Below are 17,220 nucleotides of genomic sequence, written 5' to 3'. Positions count from 1 at the left end.
TTTTGATAGAACAGTTTGTTGCAGAATATCAAACAATTTTCGGATGCGAGAATATGACATATAATGTGCATATTCTCCGACACCTTTGCGACACGGTTGAAAATTGGGGCCCCATATGGTGCAACAGTGCTTTTATTTACGAGTCTTACAATCGAAAAATTGCAGAAGCTGTCAATAGTCCAACCGGTCGACCGTTGCAAATTATGAACAAATACTTATTAAACGATTTCATGCGGTGCGTCATTCACGATCCAACGATGGCGGAAGAAATGAGAAGCCAGATAATAAGCATTCTTAACTATGGAAGGAAAGCGCCGTTTCGCATCAAATTTAATTTACAAGAACATGAAAATTTCGAGGGTTTAGGTACGTTCGTTTCGAGAGAACTAACGGATTGTGAGCGTCGTATCTTAAATTCAATTAGATTAACGTGCAGAGGCAGAATAAACGTTTTTAAAAAATGTGTAATAAAAGGAAATATGTACACTTGTGGTAGCGTCGAGCAAGATGATACGCGAGAATCCAACAAAAACATTTACACGAAGGAGAATCATTTTGCCGAGATATTGTCGTTCGTTAAATTTGTTAACCACGAGGAGCAAGCGATCAATGGAATGTTCGTTACATTTTATGAAACTGTTGGCAACTTGGGAGAAAGTAGACACATAAAAGTACTGAACCATTCGAACCAAAGAGGATTTGTTATCGAAGACGATTTGAAGGCTCCGACTATAATAATGAATTTAACGAACGAGGCTACATACGGTGTAAGAATGACGAACGTTTGGGAGACTGATTAATGCAATAAAAGTTATCGTCGAGCCGATTTCATGAAACGATTGTTGTCACGCCCTTACCTTGCGAAAGAAAAGTGGATTATTAAGTATTTTTTATAACATATTTGCAAAAGCGACGATTTACTTGCAAACTTGTAATAGATTATAAGCCGTGATACATCATAAATCGCCGATATTTCATTGAGAAATTGAGATTTTCCTACAATGTTATACGGTGATTAACAGAGAAGGGATTGAAAAATTGCAGTTTTCAAGGGTTGCGCGGTTTAATTGATTATTCCGAAACATTTTTCTATCCGCTCTCTGTAGTTACTGCGACATATAATTATATTTATAATCCAGTTTTTTGTACTAAAAAAAAAATTGTTTTTCCCCTCTTTCCACACTCCAAGAGCAAAAAATACATGTAATTGCTCTTGGAGAGTTAAACACTTCCCCACCTTACTGCATCCTCGTTTATTTTACTCAACTTTCCTCCTTGAACGATGCTGAAAGAAATACCGGTGCCTCTCTGAAGAGGCACCGGTACCCTCCCCGTACGATGCTGAAAGAAATACCGGTGCCTCTCTGAAGAGGCACCGGTACCCTCCTTGAACGAGGCTGAAAGAAATACCGGTGCCTCTCTGAAGAGGCACCGGTACCCTCCCCGTACGATGCTGAAAGAAATACCGGTGCCTCTCGGAAGAGGCACCGGTACTGGGTATCGAATGCCCCAAAAATGGTGCTGAAATCGTACCTCGATGCCCATACCCAATACCCTCTAAAATAGGGTATGGCGAAGTGTCAGGGGATACTTAGCACATATACTTATCCACAGAAATTTCCAAATTTGCAGGTATCTGCTGCAATTCAATGTATCTGCGCAATAAATTTTGAAGACAGCAATTTAAAATCTATCGATAAATGAGCAACTGAAGACTTCTGTGATGAGTTTTTTACTTCATATATATGTTACAGTTAGTTTTAAAAAGTAAAATGAGTGGCACAGTATATCAATTTTATAATTCGCAGATTTTTGCTGTATTTCAATAATCCAAATCTATAGTATTATAGAGAAAAGTTGGCAAAAGTCATGATGTTACGTTGAAATGACATAGCGAACATTGTATTCAGAAATTCTGTATGTTCCCATGGATGTTAGCAGGCATTATATTTGATCGCATCCAAAACGGAGCAACTGTAGACTTAGTGTAATGAATCTTTTCACTAATAATTCCACATTTGTAGTTTGCAAAGTGGGAATACTCAACATACATGTCATTTCATAAGTATTTTGTTGTCAAAATTTGTGTTTGCCTACTGCATTCCAAAGATTCGACTTTTCATATGATCAGCAAACAAAGCATCCAAAGACTTTTTGGAATAAGTTTCAAAATTTGTTACTCGACAGACCAGGTGGAAAAAGAATAACTACACTTATATCAAGACCAGAAACTGTTTTGAGAATCTGATGTACAAAATGTGAGATTGATGATCATAGCTGGAAACCTCTTGAATCACGTTACTACAATCAGCATGAAGAAATAGTAGAAAATCATAGGACACATATTAAGCAATTAATTAATGATATGTATCGATCCGCTGCAAACCGATGGAGTGAAAACAAGGATCGGAGAGGGCAGAGCCAAACTGAATATGAAGAATATGAAGCAAAATATGGGAAACATGAGAAATAAATTAGAAAACATTTATTCAATTAAAGTTTACAACATCATTCTAACAGTTCTGTGTGTTTTTGTTGTATTTATTCATATATATAATCTGACGCCTTCATATATATAACCTAGCCTACTGACGATATATTTACACTGGACAATATTTCTCGCACTCTGTTTTAATTGAAAGATTATTTTAGTTAACGCTTATTTCCAGTCGAACAAAATCATGAAATCTTGAAGTTTTCGTTGACATATGCATCGCGCATTTTTTATATCCTTTTTCGCACACATATCACAGACTACATTTACGCGGCCGCTTTGATACTGGTTTAGAATATCACAAAATTTAACGAAATAAATAGTAATATGCACTTCGTTAGATGACGAAAATTATTTTTAGTTATCCCGCACGCACTTGATAACATCATAACCCCAAACGTCAACATGACGTGAAACTTCGGCTGGTGACTTTCGAGCTCTCGGCATGTGACGTCAGTCCACGACACCGCCGCGAAGTTAGACCGAGGGACATGAGGCCTTTGATGGTTTTATATACAGACATGTCAAATTTCTAAAAGTGTTAGTAACTTTTGCATAATCTTGAGCCTGTGCAAAGTTTTTTCTCAGCAATTACGCTACTGATCGTGTTGGTTTCGGGCTCATTCGAAAGAGATTTTGAAATTTAGTCTCCAAACTAATTTTCGCTTAACAAAACATCTCTTGAGCTCCGCAATGCCAGAAAATGACATGCCAGTTTTACCCCCACCACCGCGAATCGTTTTATTCAGAGAAAAGATAGTCTCGGCGAGAGCCTCAGGCCAGCAGACGACAGGGCTGTCAATGTACTTGTCCCGAGACTCTACCGAGTCTCTTGATAATAGGAAGGTTGGTATTGAATTTGGGCAATATCGGTGGAGCGGTTCAAATTTTATGACATTTTGAATTTTACGAAAATATGAGTTTTTCAAAAAATCGTCCAACCGCTTCAATTTTTGGAAATTTTATAAGATATTATGTATAAGTCTGTACTTCCTCTATACTTTCCAGAAAAGTTGTCGGAATTTTCTTTAATTTCAATGTAAATCGAAAAACGATGAAAATTGAAAGTTGCAAACTGTTTTTTCTGATGGCTCGTCATTTAGTTTTTTTTTTATGAATTTAAACAAAGAGATAAATTAAAGTTCGTAAAAGAAAGTAGAAAATTACATTAATTCCTTGTATACAAAAAAATGCTGCAAATTGCTTCCTCAAGATGGTCAAGATGCAAGATGCCCGAAACTTCCTCTATGAGGAAGCCAAAATGAAAAATATAGCACCTCGTAGAGTAAGCTTTGAGCACCGTGCATCTTGACCATTTTGAGGAAGCAATTTGCAAATTTTAATTTGCAGCATTTTTTAATCGCCTACGATAATTTTGTGTACTTGTAGATCTTTTCGGTTTTTTGTTAATCGTCGGTCTCAGATAATTAGTTTCTTGACTTTATTGTCAGTTTCTCAAAAAGGAGTGGTTTACTTTCTACGTTTTTGTTTATTTGTCGTAGCACAAGTTGTGAGCTTATTTCTTTTTCTTTAATTGTCCGTCTAAATCGCCTGTTTTTTTACCGTAGATGGTTCAACACGAGTAATTTACCTCCCAATTTTTTTGTTAATTTATAGTATCATAGTTATGCTAGGTATGAACTTATTTCATTTTTTTAATCGTCAGTCCAAATCGACTGTTTTCTTGATCGGAGTTTTTCAAAAATGAATAGTTTACCTTCTACTTTTGTTTCATCGTAGCACTATTATGCTAGTTGTGAGCTTATTATTATTATTTTTTAATGATCAGGTTAAATTGACTGTTTTTTAACTTCAGATGGTCAAATGTGAGCAGTTCACTTTTTATTTTTTTGTTTATTTATTGTAGTACAGTTGTGCTAGTTGTCAACTTGTTTTTTTTTAATCTAAATCGATCTAAATCGACTATTTCCTTAAGTTTAGTTTTTCTAAAAGGAGCAGTCCTAGTTTTTTGTTTTTTTATCGGAGCACACTTATGCTTATTGTGAACTCATTTGTTATTTTTAATCATTATTCTAGATTGATTGTTTTTTTTTTAATCTTGCAACAAAAGAAAACAGTTCACCTCCCACTTTTTTTTATTTATTTATCGTGTGCAGTTGTTGGCATCGATCTTTTTTTTGATGATGGTTTACATTGAATGTTTTCGTAACTTCAGTTTACAAAAAAGAGCTCAGCTACTATACTTTTTGTTTATTCGTCGCAGCGTGTTATGGGCAGTAGTGGGAATCTTTTTTTTAAATTACCAGTCTAAATTGACCGCATACATATCTAAAGATGTGTCAGTTTGCATACAAATTCAAAGATGTTCTAGACTTATCCAACCATTTTGGCATAACCAAAGATTCCATTATGCGCGTGTGTGTGTGCGTGCGTGCGTGCATGCGTACGTGTGTGTTATCAGTAGGAAAGGTGGATATATTGGTCGTGTGAGAGATACTTTGCTATATGAAAGTATAAGATTTCTGCGCTGTCAAAACTGCACGCGCTTCATTTGTCTCAGCGGGAGCAAAGACTTTTTTCTGCATTCCGAAAGGGTTGACGTCATTATTTTTTTTACTTTTGACGTTTGACGTTTGAATCGATATTGCCTACGTGTTTGTTGAAAGGTTGTGTCTAGTCATCTGCAAACCGTACGAATAAGGTTATGTTATTCATTCGGAAATATGTTATGGAAATGTCATATTTTTTCCAAGCACTATTATCCAAACAGCACTGTACTGCTACAAATTCGAACGAATAACATACATTTATCCTTCCAGATAAAATCAATGCGAAGGCTAAAAATAAAGTGACCGGACTGATAAAATGAATATAGTCGTTCGGAATCCCTTTTCATAAAGTAAGGTTGTAACGCGTGAGTTAGCTGTTTATTGTCATCGCCTTTCCGCGATTCCGATTGGTGCTCGTAATAATCTATTTTCAGGTTCATAGGAATGCAAATATTCATATAAATTATCTTTGCTAATCTTGTTTTTTTGATGCCTGCCCCCCCCCCCCCCCCCCGGACCAGCAGAACTCGCTTCGCTCGTGCAGCTCGGTTTCGCCTCGGCCGACAATTACATGTGATCTGAGACTTTCCTTATTTTCCTGCCCTAGGTGTGTAATATACTAATACACCATACGGGCAGAAGTTTGATAGCCCTGCACTGCGCGTCACAATGCCCGAGGCGAAGCCGAATATCGAACTTTCTGCCCTTGTAGTGTAATATACTATTTGTTTGTGCAAGGAGTCTGGTGTAGGTGGCAAATAATAAATGCGGCGGAGAATAGAGAAAATTATACGTAGATTTATTCGTGAGACAACTCCCGATGATACCGTACAATGAGTCCCGATAATGGTTGAGAAAGAGCCCGGCGAGTAGCCCGATGATAAGAATGCGAGTTAACCCGGTGTTCGTCGAGCACGTGCGAGACGAACAAGATGGACGACCGAAGCGTGCGCGTGAGAAGGAACCCAATGATTTTGAGAGATATACCGTTAAGAATGAGTCCGAGAGGATGTTCCGTTGAATGAGCAGAGTCCGTGTAGTGAGTTGAACCGAAAATTGGAGAGAAAACCCGAATTTGATGCCGAAATGGTGAGAAGGTGAGATGCAGTGGTTATACGCGATTGCACGCTTCAGCGACCGGATCAAGACTGAGGAATCAATTATGGAGATCGATGATGAAGCCCCGCGCACATGCGCGGTGTGCTTCCCCGGCCCCGTGCTAATTGCTACCCAGGAGGTGGCGACGCCCCCCGTGAGTGCGTGAAACGAGCACCCGGCTGCTCTAATTGCACGCACCCAAAATGTCCGAACCCGAGAACTGGCGACGCCAGCGGCGGGGCGCGAGAGCCCGGCCCGAATTCTCTCGCGCTACCGTCGAGGCCTCGCTCAATCCTGAACACTATTCGAAATTCAATATCTCGGAAAATATTCACATGCGCCAAAAATCCTTTGGAGAGAAGTTTTGTCATATTAAAACGGAGCTGTGTACCAAATTTCAGCTCAAGAGATTTTAGAGTGGGGAACGGGGTATAAAAGTCGGTGCACGGTTCATTCGAGAGGCAGTTCACCCTACCTCTAGAACCAACTCGGATCTCCTAGAAGAACTGGACCGGACTCAAATAGGAAAATACACTCTATTCTAGTACAACCCAAAAATCATTTTTTCCTACTATTCCTTTGGATGCCTGGGATATTGGTGAGACTCGGCGACGTATCGATCCCGTAGTCCAGGGTCCATTCCACTTAACCTTAAATTTCCGAATTTTCGTTGCACGAGACATTGGTGAGACTCGGTGACGTATCGATCCCGTGGTCCGTGGACAAAAATTACCTATCCTAGTGAATGCTCAGGACATTGGCGAGACTCGACGACGTATCGAGCCCGTGGTCTGGGGTTCACATCCTAACCTCTGTCTTGTGTGTTTTGAACATTGGCGCCATTCGGCGACGTTTGAGGCCCGTGGTCAAGCACAAACTTTCCACCCGTCATTTTTGGGTTTATTCAGAATAGAGGCAGTAAATAAATGATTTATGACTTATTATTATTCAATTCAAGATTGTTGTGAAAATTATCCGATTTGGTTGGGTTAAACGATCTAATTAGAATCAGAATCTATTATAAATTGAATAATTCAATAATCCTTTGTTGTTTGTGCAAGGAGTCTGGTGTAGGTGGTAAATAATAAATGCGGCGGAGAATAGCGAAAACTTGTAAGTAGATTTATTTGTGAGACAACTCCCGATGATACCGTACGATGAGTCCCGATAATTGTTGAGAAAGAGCCCGGCGAGTAGCCCGATGATGAAAATGGCGAGTTGACCCGGTGTTCGTCGAGCACGTGCGAGACGAACAAGATGGACGACCGAAGCGTGCTCGTGAGAAAGAACCCGATGACTTTTAGAGATATACCGTTAAAATGAGTTCGAGAGAATGTTCCGTTAAATGCGCAGAGTCCGTGTAATGATTTGAACCGAAAATGAATAAGAGAACTCGAATTTGATACCGAAACTGGTGAGAAGGTGAGATGCAGTGATTAGCCGTATTGCACGCTTCAGCGACCGGATCAAGACTGAGGCATCAATCATGGAGATCGATGATGAAGCCCCGCGCACATGCGCGGTGTGCTTCCCCGGTCCCGTGCTAATTACTGCCCAGGAGGTGGCGACGCCCCCCGTGAGCGCGTGAAACGAGCACCCGGCTGCTCTAATTGCACGCGCTCAAAGTCCGAACCCGCGAACTGGTGACGCCAGCGGCGGAACGCGAGAGCCCGGCCCGAATTCTCTCGCGCTACCGTCGAGGCCTCGCTCAATCCTGAACATTCCGCCCGCCATCGGCAGCAGTGCTGTCGATTGATCCCGGTTGAGGCACTGGCAAGAGTGCCAGTTTGGTGATAGGCCGGGTGAGTGTGGTCGTCGCCGTTTTGAGAGTAACCACCCGTATGAGCCCGTCCTTTCCCGGATGTAGTTGTGTGACCCGTGCCCGTGGCCACTTTGTGGGTGACGTGTTTTCGTTCATGAGTAGAACCATAGACCCGACCTGGATGTCGTGACTCGGATGATGCCATTTTGATATAGCCTGCTGCCGTTGCAGGTATCCCATTGTCACCGTGTGAGGCGACCTTGAGGCACATCCCGTAATGAGGGCTCAGGAATGGAGGTGAGTGTGTCCCCGATGAGAAAATGCCCAGGGGTGAGAACTGAATAATCATCCGGGTCATCCGACAGAGGCTCCAACGGCCGCGAGTTGAGTATGCCCTCAATTTGTGTGAGAAGAGTCGTAAATTCTTCAAACGTGAAACTGGCATCCCCAATCGTCCGCCGGAGATGATACTTGACCGATTTTACTGCGGCCTCCCATTTTCCGCCCATATGAGGTGCCCCCGGTGGGTTGAACACCCATTTAATCCCGTCAGTTGCCCCAGTGTGCTGAATGAGTTCGGATTTCCGTGTACCTGTCTTGAATAATTGTCGTAGCTCCGCTGCTGCACCCTGAAAGTTGGTTCCGCAATCACTTTGGATCGTGTGCGGAATCCCGCGTCTGCCCGTGAACCGTCTGAGTGCTGCGAGGAACCCGTCCGTGGTTAAATCTATAACAATTTCAAGGTGCATAGCGGAGGTAGCGAAACAAACGAAAATGCACAACCAGCCTTTGTGACATTTGCTCCCACGCCCGCGCCAGCTTTTGAGTGAAATTGAAGAAGAGAAACGGCCTTGCCGGCGTAACCCGTGAGATTGGCAACTGACCCATTAGTTGCTGTGCCTTGAGCGCCCGGAAGCGCGCGCACCGCACGCAGCGCAAAATGTATGAGCGTACTGGCCCACGCCCGCCGATGATCCAGCAGCTCTGCCGTAGATAGGCCAAGGTGAGTTGAGTCCCGCCGTGAAGAGTACGCTCGTGAGCATCAGCGATGAGAAGTGCCGTAAGTGGTGAGTCCCGAGGGAGAATAACGGAGTGCTTGCAATCAGGTTGTAAGGCTGAGTGCTTCAGCCGTCCTCCCACCCTGAGAATGCCTTGATGATCTATGAAGCCCGTTAATCGCGTGATCGGATGCGATTTCGGGAGAGTGTAGCCCGATGTGAGTGTTTTAAGCTCTGAAGTGAAGTATGCTCCCTGAATGGCTTTCACCCAATAAAGCCGTGAGTTCTCCAGGTCTCCCGGTGTGATGTTGGCTGAATCCGATGTACCGTCGCCCGCTCTTTTCAGGTTTGTAATCGCCTTGAAGAGCCATGAGGTAATTCGCAACAACCGTGTGAGAGATGAGTATTTCAAGATGAGATCGTAAACCGGTGAGGGTGATGTTGCGAGTGAGAGTGTAAGACCTGGCCGCTCTTCGAGCGCCGCTGCGTCCCCCGTCCCGATGCGTTGAGTTGGCCAATGGAACGAGTCTTTTGCTAACCAGTGAGGCCCGTCCCACCATGATGAATGTCGCGCGAGTTGTGAGATGGTTAGCCCCCGTGATGCGCAATCCGCTGGATTGTCCCGACCCGGTGTGAATCTCCATTGGGCCCGTGGCACGAGCTCCTGTGCCAGTGATACCCGATTCCGAACAAAATCCTTCCACCGTGAAGGATGAGAAGTGACCCAAGTGAGTGTTACCATTGAGTCCGTCCATAGGTAAACCCGTGAGTCATCAAGGCCCAGCACGTTTTGCACGTGGTGTGTGAGTTTAGCAAGCAGCACCGCTGCTGCGAGCTCCAACCGAGGAATTGTGAGCCGTGTGATCGGTGCGACCTTAGTCTTAGCGCAGACTAGTGAGACCGTTGTTTGATCACCCGCGCTCGAAACCCGAACGTACACAGCTGCGCCCATTGCTAGTTGAGATGCATCCGAAAACCCGTGTAGTTCGACCGATGTACCCGTCGCGATGTTGAGCCACCGCGGTACCGAAACCGTCCCGAGATGCGATAGTTCCTGCCGAAACGCGACCCAGGAGTTGCGAACTTCCGTTGACACGAGGTCGTCCCAATTTAACTTTTCTAACCAAAGCCTTTGTAAGAGAACTTTGGCTCAAATCGTTACCGGTGAGAAAAAACCCAATGGATCGTATAATTGTGCGATCTCCGAGAGAATGATGCGTTTCGTGATCCCGTCCCCGGCTGTGTACTTGTGAACCGTGAATTTGAACACGTCCGTGTGAGGAAACCATGCGAGACCAAGGACTTTTGTCTCACATTCTTCAAATACCCGAGCGTTTTCCGTTGATGAGGTCGCCCCGACCGCCGTGAGAAGCTCCGGATGATTGCTCTGCCACTTGGCCAGAGGAAAGCAGCCCGCTGTACAAATCCCGATGAGTTGCTCCGCCTGCGTGATGAGATCTGCGAGCTGGTCAGCACCGCCGTAAATATCGTCCACATATCGCCCCTTTGTAAGAGGGGCGACAGCTTCGGGATATTTCCCGCTCTCGTCTGTAACCAGTTGATCCAGGGCCCGTCCCGCGAGAAATGGTGCTGACCGAGTACCGTAAGTGACCGTGGTGAGATGGAATGGAACGACCCCCCCGCCCTCGTCCACCCATAAAATTCCTTGCAGATGAGAAAGTGAGATGTTAGGAGGTGTAAATGAAGGGAGAGTAGGCATTAACTTTGACAAAATGTGCGCTTTTATTGAGACAATGTCCGATGAGTGCATAGACCGAAGCTTTACGCTAACCACCCCGCGCGTGTGGCCCGAATGCGTCCCGCCGATCCCGATGATCGGTATTACCGATGCTTCCCGGTGAAGCTTGAGTTGCTGCACGAAAGAAGCAGTGATGAATGTGATCTCCGCGCCCGTGTCGATCAACATTCGTACCCGGTGAGAAGCCCCGTGTGGTGTGATGAGGTTAGCTTGACCCGTTGCGAGAAGAACTGCCGGAATGGCAGCTCCCGAGGCGGACAAAGTTAATGCCCTGTTGTCTCATGCGGAGCTTGATGAGGATGGTCCCGCCGTAGAGGCTCCCGATGCCTCGCCCGACTTGACCGAACGTGATGGTGCAGGAGTGCTCCCGTCCCGACTCCACCCGACGTGGATCATGGTGTGATGCTTCCGTTCGCACTCCTTGCACTTCGTCGTCGTCTGGCACGACGACACGTTGTGCCGACCCAAGGAGTTAAAGCACAGCCGCAAGGACTGCACCTTTTCCCGCCGTTGCTCGTTGGTGAGCTCCCGAAATTTGGGGCAGGCGACGATGAAGTGCGCCTGCTGGCAGAGCGAGCATGATTGCTGGCTCCCCGTTGTTGCCGCATGAGCCCTTGCTGACGGCCTTGAGGATGTACCCGGTGCTGATTTGCCCGATCCCGTGTTGCTTCCGCTCCGAGAGTGAGGAGGACCCGTGGAGGCGGCAGAGCCCTCAAGAGCCCGAGCCCGATTGGTGAGGAACGCCCGTAATTCTGCCAATTTTGGCTGATTTGGTGATTGGCCCGCTTTTGTTTCCCAGGCGACGCGACTCGAGGTATGGAGACGTCGCGTGATCGCATACTCGAGAACCCAGTCCCAGTAATCGATAGGTGCCCCCAGAACCGGGAGTGAGTTGTACGCCTCCGAGACGTCGTGGATGAGAGTGCGAAGGTCCCGTGAAGAGTTTGGTGAGATGACCGTTGTGCGAAAAAAGCTGTCCAGGTGAGAGCGGATGAGCACCCGTGTGTCGTTGTACCGATCCGAGAGAATCTCCCAAGCCGTTGCGAAAGATTCGGCTTCTATTGCGAGGCTGGCGATGAGTTTCGTCGCCTCTCCCGATGTGGCCGTCCGCAAATAGTGCATACGCTCGGCATCAATGAGCGATGCATTGTCCCGAACCAAAGATGTGAATAGATCCCGAAATGAAATCCAGGCTGAGAAGTCCCCGGTGAATGTGGGTAGAGAGATCTTCGGAAGATTCTCCCTCCCGATAGCTGCAGCGCCGCCCGATGTGGAAGCTCCCGTTGAGGAAGGCTGAATCTCGTCCCGAAACCGAGAAATGATTGAGGTGATGCGCTGGTGCAGGTGGAACGCCTGCGAATATACGTCCCCGGTGACGTATGCTCCCGATAAGAACGCTGGCGTGCACGACTCCGAGATCGCGTCGTGCACCTGTGAGAATTTGCTCCACAGCTCCGTCGACTGCACCCGCAAATTGTCGAGCTGCGAAGGGGTGAAATCCTGTGCGACCGCCTGGGTCACCGTGGTAAGCAGTGCCTCCAGGAGTTTTACCCGAGCGTTCTGTGTGGCCACCTTGAGCTCGAGCGGTCCCGTTGCCCGATTACCCGCTCGAGATGGATTCCGTGTGCCCGGTGACGGTTCCCGGCTGCCCGATCGAGAATTATCCCGGGAGCGTGATGTCAAATCCCGATTGCCCGCGTCCAGCTCCTGGAGTGAGGCTGCGGGGGAGACGTCCCGCCGCGGTGAGGAGGATCCCGGTGGTCCCGCTGGAGGAGCGACCTCGTCTCCCGTGGGGACGAGGAGAACCAGATGCTCTTCGCCCGGCTCCGATTTTGGGTGTGAGGATTCCCCGTCCAACATGTTACCTGTTGAGCGCAACCGAATGATAGAACCGTCCGAAAATGCGAGGTATCCCATCCAAATGAGAAAGGGACCCAATTGCTCCCAAAGAATTGCGTGGAGCCCAATAAACCGACAAAAACTCCCCAAAAAAACTGGAGGATATTGTCCCGGAGTATGAATGCTGCAGCCCGTAATTTTTGTACAAGCCCGAAATACTTGAAGAGACGAGGTGGCCCCGAACCCGCCCGACCCGCACCACCTGTCACCGATAATCCCGAAAGTGCACAAAATACCGATAAAGCACCCGCGAATTTTTCCAAAAATCGATAACGGAACGTCACTGTAAACCCGAATGCGAAATGTCACTAATCACTGCTAGAACCCGTGAAAACTGTCCATTGATTTTGCCCGAAGTCACTGGCCACTCCCGAAAAGTATCCAAAATTGCGCAAAAAGGTGTGAAAAACCGAGTAATTGCCCGTAACGGTCGTGAGAATTGTTCATGCACTGAGTTTAGCCAATGAGTTGCCGCCGAATGTCCGAATCCCGTGAAAACCGATAAGTTACCGATGCGCGGTAATGTGACCGTTACGTTACCGCCCGTGACCCGATGCCAGTGACTGATTACCGACTCGGCATCGCCGCGCCGCGCCGCGCTGCGCCGTGAGCGTCCCGAGATTGAGAGCCGAGATCGACGCCAATGTTCCCGCGCGCCGAGAGTGAGAGAGAAAGCGCTACCGCTGAGCCCGCGACCGCACACTTGCTTCACTTCCCGCACTGATGTCCATTTTCCCAAATAAATTGATGAATAAAGATTGCGAAAAGACTCACCCGATGTGAAGACTCACTGAGAAAAAACCCGTTGAGATCGAAGAATCGATGAGAGTGCGCGGTCGATGACCAAGATGGCCGCCCGTTGAGCTCGAACCACGTGCGAACCACGCCGTGGAGACGAGAATGTTCGAAGTCCCGTTGAGATGCGATGCGCCGTGAGAACCCGTTGAAACTGTTCCCACTGAATTTTCCCTCACTTTTCTCACCCACTCCGCGCGCACTTACCACCAGATCCGGCTCGAAGGACCAAAATGTTTGTGTAAGGAGTCTGGTGTAGGTGGTAAATAATAAATTCGGCGGAGAATAGCGAAAACTTGTAAGTAGATTTATTTGTGAGACAACTCCCGATGATACCGTACGATGAGTCCCGATAATTGTTGAGAAGCGTGCTCGTGAGAAAGAACCCGAAGATTTTTAGAGATATACCGTTAAAATGAGTCTGAGAGAATGTTCCGTTAAATGCGCAGAGTCCGTGTAATGATTTGAACCGAAAATGAATAAGAGAACCCGAATTTGATACCGAAACTGGTGAGAAGGTGAGATGCAGTGATTAGCCGTATTGCACGCTTCAGCGACCGGATCAAGACTGAGGCATCAATCATGGATATCGATGATGAAGCCCCGCGCACATGCGCGGTGTGCTTCCCCGGTCCCGTGCTAATTACTGCCCAGGAGGTGGCGACGCCCCCCGTGAGCGCGTGAAACGAGCACCCGGCTGCTCTAATTGCACGCGCCCAAAGTCCGAACCCGCGAACTGGTGACGCCAGCGGCGGAACGCGAGAGCCCGGCCCGAATTCTCTCGCACTACCGTCGAGGCCTCGCTCAATCCTGAACAGTTGTCCATTTGGGCCATTGTACGACACCAAAGTCGAAATAAATCATCCGAACAAATTATAATAAATTATAACGAATAAAAACAAATAACAAGCGAATGAAAGCATTAATTCAAGAGGCTGCGGTAAGACTAGAGTTTCTATAGCATCGAAGCGATCACAAATTGAGAAATTGTAAAAACAAAAGCGTAAAAACAAAAACAACACTCTTGAATTACCAGGAAGCGTAAAAATTCAGGCTCAAGCGGTTAGGATTCCAGGACATCGGTTGTCAATCATTAAAGTTGCGAATTACATTTTTACTGAAAAATCTCATGCAAGGCAAGCAGGAAAGGAAAATAGAATAAGCAGAGGCACGATAAATCTTAAAACGTTCTTTATTGTACAAATAAGAAAGAAAACAAATTTAGAAATTCGATTAAAGATTTTCATACAGAAAAACGCTCCGTTTTTCCGGGTCTTTCGAGTTTTCTCTCGCCTGATTCGGTCAAACAACGCGGACAAATAAAGATTAAAATTGAAAACGCGTATCATTTTTGTAAAAACACAAAATTATTGTTTAATAAATTCATTTTGTTATTTTATCAACTGTAACGACTTTTCCCGTGAGTCGCACAAACGCCTCAATCTCGAGAATCCCTGGGCGCCAGTTCGATAATTATTCGAACAAATTTTTAAACGAAACTCCTCGAGAAAGAGATTTTAAGGTTTTCCCGATCGTAGCTGTAGGAAAGACAAGGTCGTAGAGGGGCGAGGTCAAAGCGCAGATAAAAGTAATTTACACGGGAAACACATTATTCCGAAAGTACAATATAATTTATTAAATGTGTAGTAATTGATTAGAAAACAAAGAAGAACAATATAAATTATTTTCGGAAGATATTCGATTTATAATAATTTCGGTTGAGGGCTTTAAGACGATAATTGGTAACAAAATATTTTAGTTAATGGAACGGTTACTGTCAGATATTTTAACCTAAGGACTTCGCGGAACAAAGAAGATGAATTCCTCTCGGCAATTCTCGAAATAAACAACGTGAAAAGCGCTTGATTTTACCGTGCAAGACGATCACACAATTTCTCTCAGATGCCAACGTTACCCCGAAACAATATCGCTCTTGAAATCGAAATATTCACAATATTTTTAGAGCTCTTTTCGATACGAAATTTCACAAAATAAATCACAAAAAGAAAGCGAAACGACAGCTCACCGCTACGGTTTTAGTCAAGAAATACTCCGGAAAAGACCACGGAGTTCTCCCCAATATTCCGGGGATGTCGAATTCTTGACGGGTTGGCGACGGCTCGAAAGAATACGTCAGGTCACGTAGTGTTCCCAAAAACGAAGTCCACCCCTTAACGACGGGGTCGCGTTCTTATACTTTCAGGTCCTAGCCCCCCACCCTTCGCCTACTCGCGGGATCTAGATTATTCTCGAAGGCTTTGATTTTATTTCGATTCGCTTAATTTCGAATTTCGGTTAAACGATCGACGACGAACGATGACCTTTGACAGCCAAGATGTTCCGATGATTCCCGACGCTTGTTGACGCGTCGCGAGGTGAGACAGCTCCAGGTAAGGGCTTCGAGCTAGCGACCCTTGCTCGAAAGTTCGACGTACGACGATGACAATATTGACGACCTTGACAACTAGCCTATGCCTTCCCTTGCGGTAATTTCAACGATGTTTCGACTCATCTGCTATCCTTTCCGTCTCGTTCGCTGTCGCTCGCTCAATGTGAAATAAAATATTCAAAATAAATTAATAAAACGAAGTAACGCTCGCATTTGACTCGGAAACATTTATCTCGAGAGGAATTATCCGTCGTTACCCGACGTTTCCTCTCTCACCGTGCCAATCAATTTCTCGATCAATTTTAACACGTTACACAACATAATCCTCGTCTCTCGTCTCGTTCATACCTGCTCCTTTTAAAAATAAGATAGCTCGAACCGAAACGTGGCGGCGTTCAGACCGGGTCTGCAAGAGCGTTACGTTACAACCGGCGCCCGCACAGGGACAGGTATTGCAAACGAGCGTGAGATTTTGCTTTTTCCGAATTTGATCAAAATTATTAATTACGAAAAAGTGGCTGAGAAGACTGATAGAAACGAAACAGCGAGAGATTCCGGGTTCCAAAATCCCGATAAGCGAACGGCATAAAATGTCGATTTAACTACCTCAGATCCTCCTTCAGGAGCGGGAAGCATTTTTAATGAATCTCGTGGAAATTTCGGATTTCAAGAAGAAGTTATCGATGATAATAAAGATCAAAATGAAGAAATCAAAATAGATGAATTTGGAACCCCTAAATCGAACAAAGGGAAAATTGAATTCGCGGAATTAAATCATGAACTGTTGTTGAGCCTAATCGAGACAATGAAAGAGATAAAAGTACAGGTCCAAAGCATCGCCAACGAGATTGCCCGAAATAATCAGGCCACTAGCGATTTGAGGTCTGAATTTACCAAAAAATTCAAGACTCTGCAAGCCACAATCGCTAGTGTCCACAAAATCTATGACCCAATGAAACGTCACGTAACGGGATTAACGAGAATAGTCCAGGAAAATGAGTCAAAAAGTGCCGTAATTGAGGTTAGTGTAGCTCAAATACAACTCGATGTTAGCACAATAAAGAAAAGAGTGGACCAGCTTAAATCTAAGGACAAAATTCATAGTCCGAACACTGAGAGCACTCGAATCGTCCCGAAGCCCAGTAACGAAGTTTCAGATGACGAATCTGAGAACGAAGAGGAGAAATTTGAAACTGAGGAGAAAACAGACAAGATTCGGACGATGCTACCAGTGGACATGCATCCAAATAAGATCAAAATCAAACCTCCCACATACGATGGATCAGAAAAGAAAAGACCGATGAAATTCATCAAAGAATTCCGGAGGTATTGTGAAGTCACAAATCCCACAATCACCGAAATGAAATACTTGCTGGGACAGTGTCTAGAGAAAGCCGCAAAAGAATGGTGGGTTCTTATCGAGGACCGCATCGAGGATTTTGAGGAAGTGGAGAAGAAATTTGTTGAGCGCTTCTGGAGCACCGATGTTCAGAGAAAAGTAAGGAAAGACCTTGAA

The 17,220-nt window shown here is 45.4% G+C and overlaps 2 protein-coding genes across 2 annotated transcripts; both read right to left on the bottom strand.

Annotated features, from left to right (window-relative positions):
* Positions 1 to 8,106: 8,106 nt before the first annotated feature.
* On the bottom strand, positions 8,107 to 10,789 carry LOC122406331 (uncharacterized). The gene is made up of 3 exons (XM_043411727.1): positions 10,025 to 10,789; positions 8,749 to 9,916; positions 8,107 to 8,591 (listed from the first exon to the last, which is right to left on the bottom strand). The coding sequence occupies exons 1-3, from the start codon at positions 10,787 to 10,789 to the stop codon at positions 8,107 to 8,109; spliced, it is 2,418 nt and encodes an 805-aa protein (XP_043267662.1).
* Positions 10,790 to 10,900: 111 nt separating this feature from the next.
* On the bottom strand, positions 10,901 to 11,743 carry LOC122406330 (uncharacterized). The gene has a single exon (XM_043411726.1). The coding sequence runs from the start codon at positions 11,741 to 11,743 to the stop codon at positions 10,901 to 10,903; it is 843 nt and encodes a 280-aa protein (XP_043267661.1).
* Between the last annotated feature and the right edge of the window lie 5,477 nt (positions 11,744 to 17,220).

Source organism: Venturia canescens, chromosome 2 (assembly GCF_019457755.1).
Source record: "Venturia canescens isolate UGA chromosome 2, ASM1945775v1, whole genome shotgun sequence".
Lineage (NCBI taxonomy): Eukaryota > Metazoa > Arthropoda > Insecta > Hymenoptera > Ichneumonidae > Venturia > Venturia canescens.
Note: the sequence above shows the minus strand (reverse complement) of the source record. Positions and strands in the feature narration are given on the sequence as shown.

Coding starts and splice junctions, on each gene's coding strand:
- LOC122406331 (XM_043411727.1), bottom strand. CDS start 10,789: ATGTTGATCGACACGGGCGCGGAGATCACATTCATCACTGCTTCTTTC. Junction 9,917..10,024: donor CATTGGGTTTTTTCTCACCG/GTAACGATTTGA, acceptor GCGTTTCGGCAG/GAACTATCGCATCTCGGGAC. Junction 8,592..8,748: donor CAAGGCACAGCAACTAATGG/GTCAGTTGCCAA, acceptor AAATTGTTATAG/ATTTAACCACGGACGGGTTC.
- LOC122406330 (XM_043411726.1), bottom strand. CDS start 11,743: ATGCACTATTTGCGGACGGCCACATCGGGAGAGGCGACGAAACTCATC.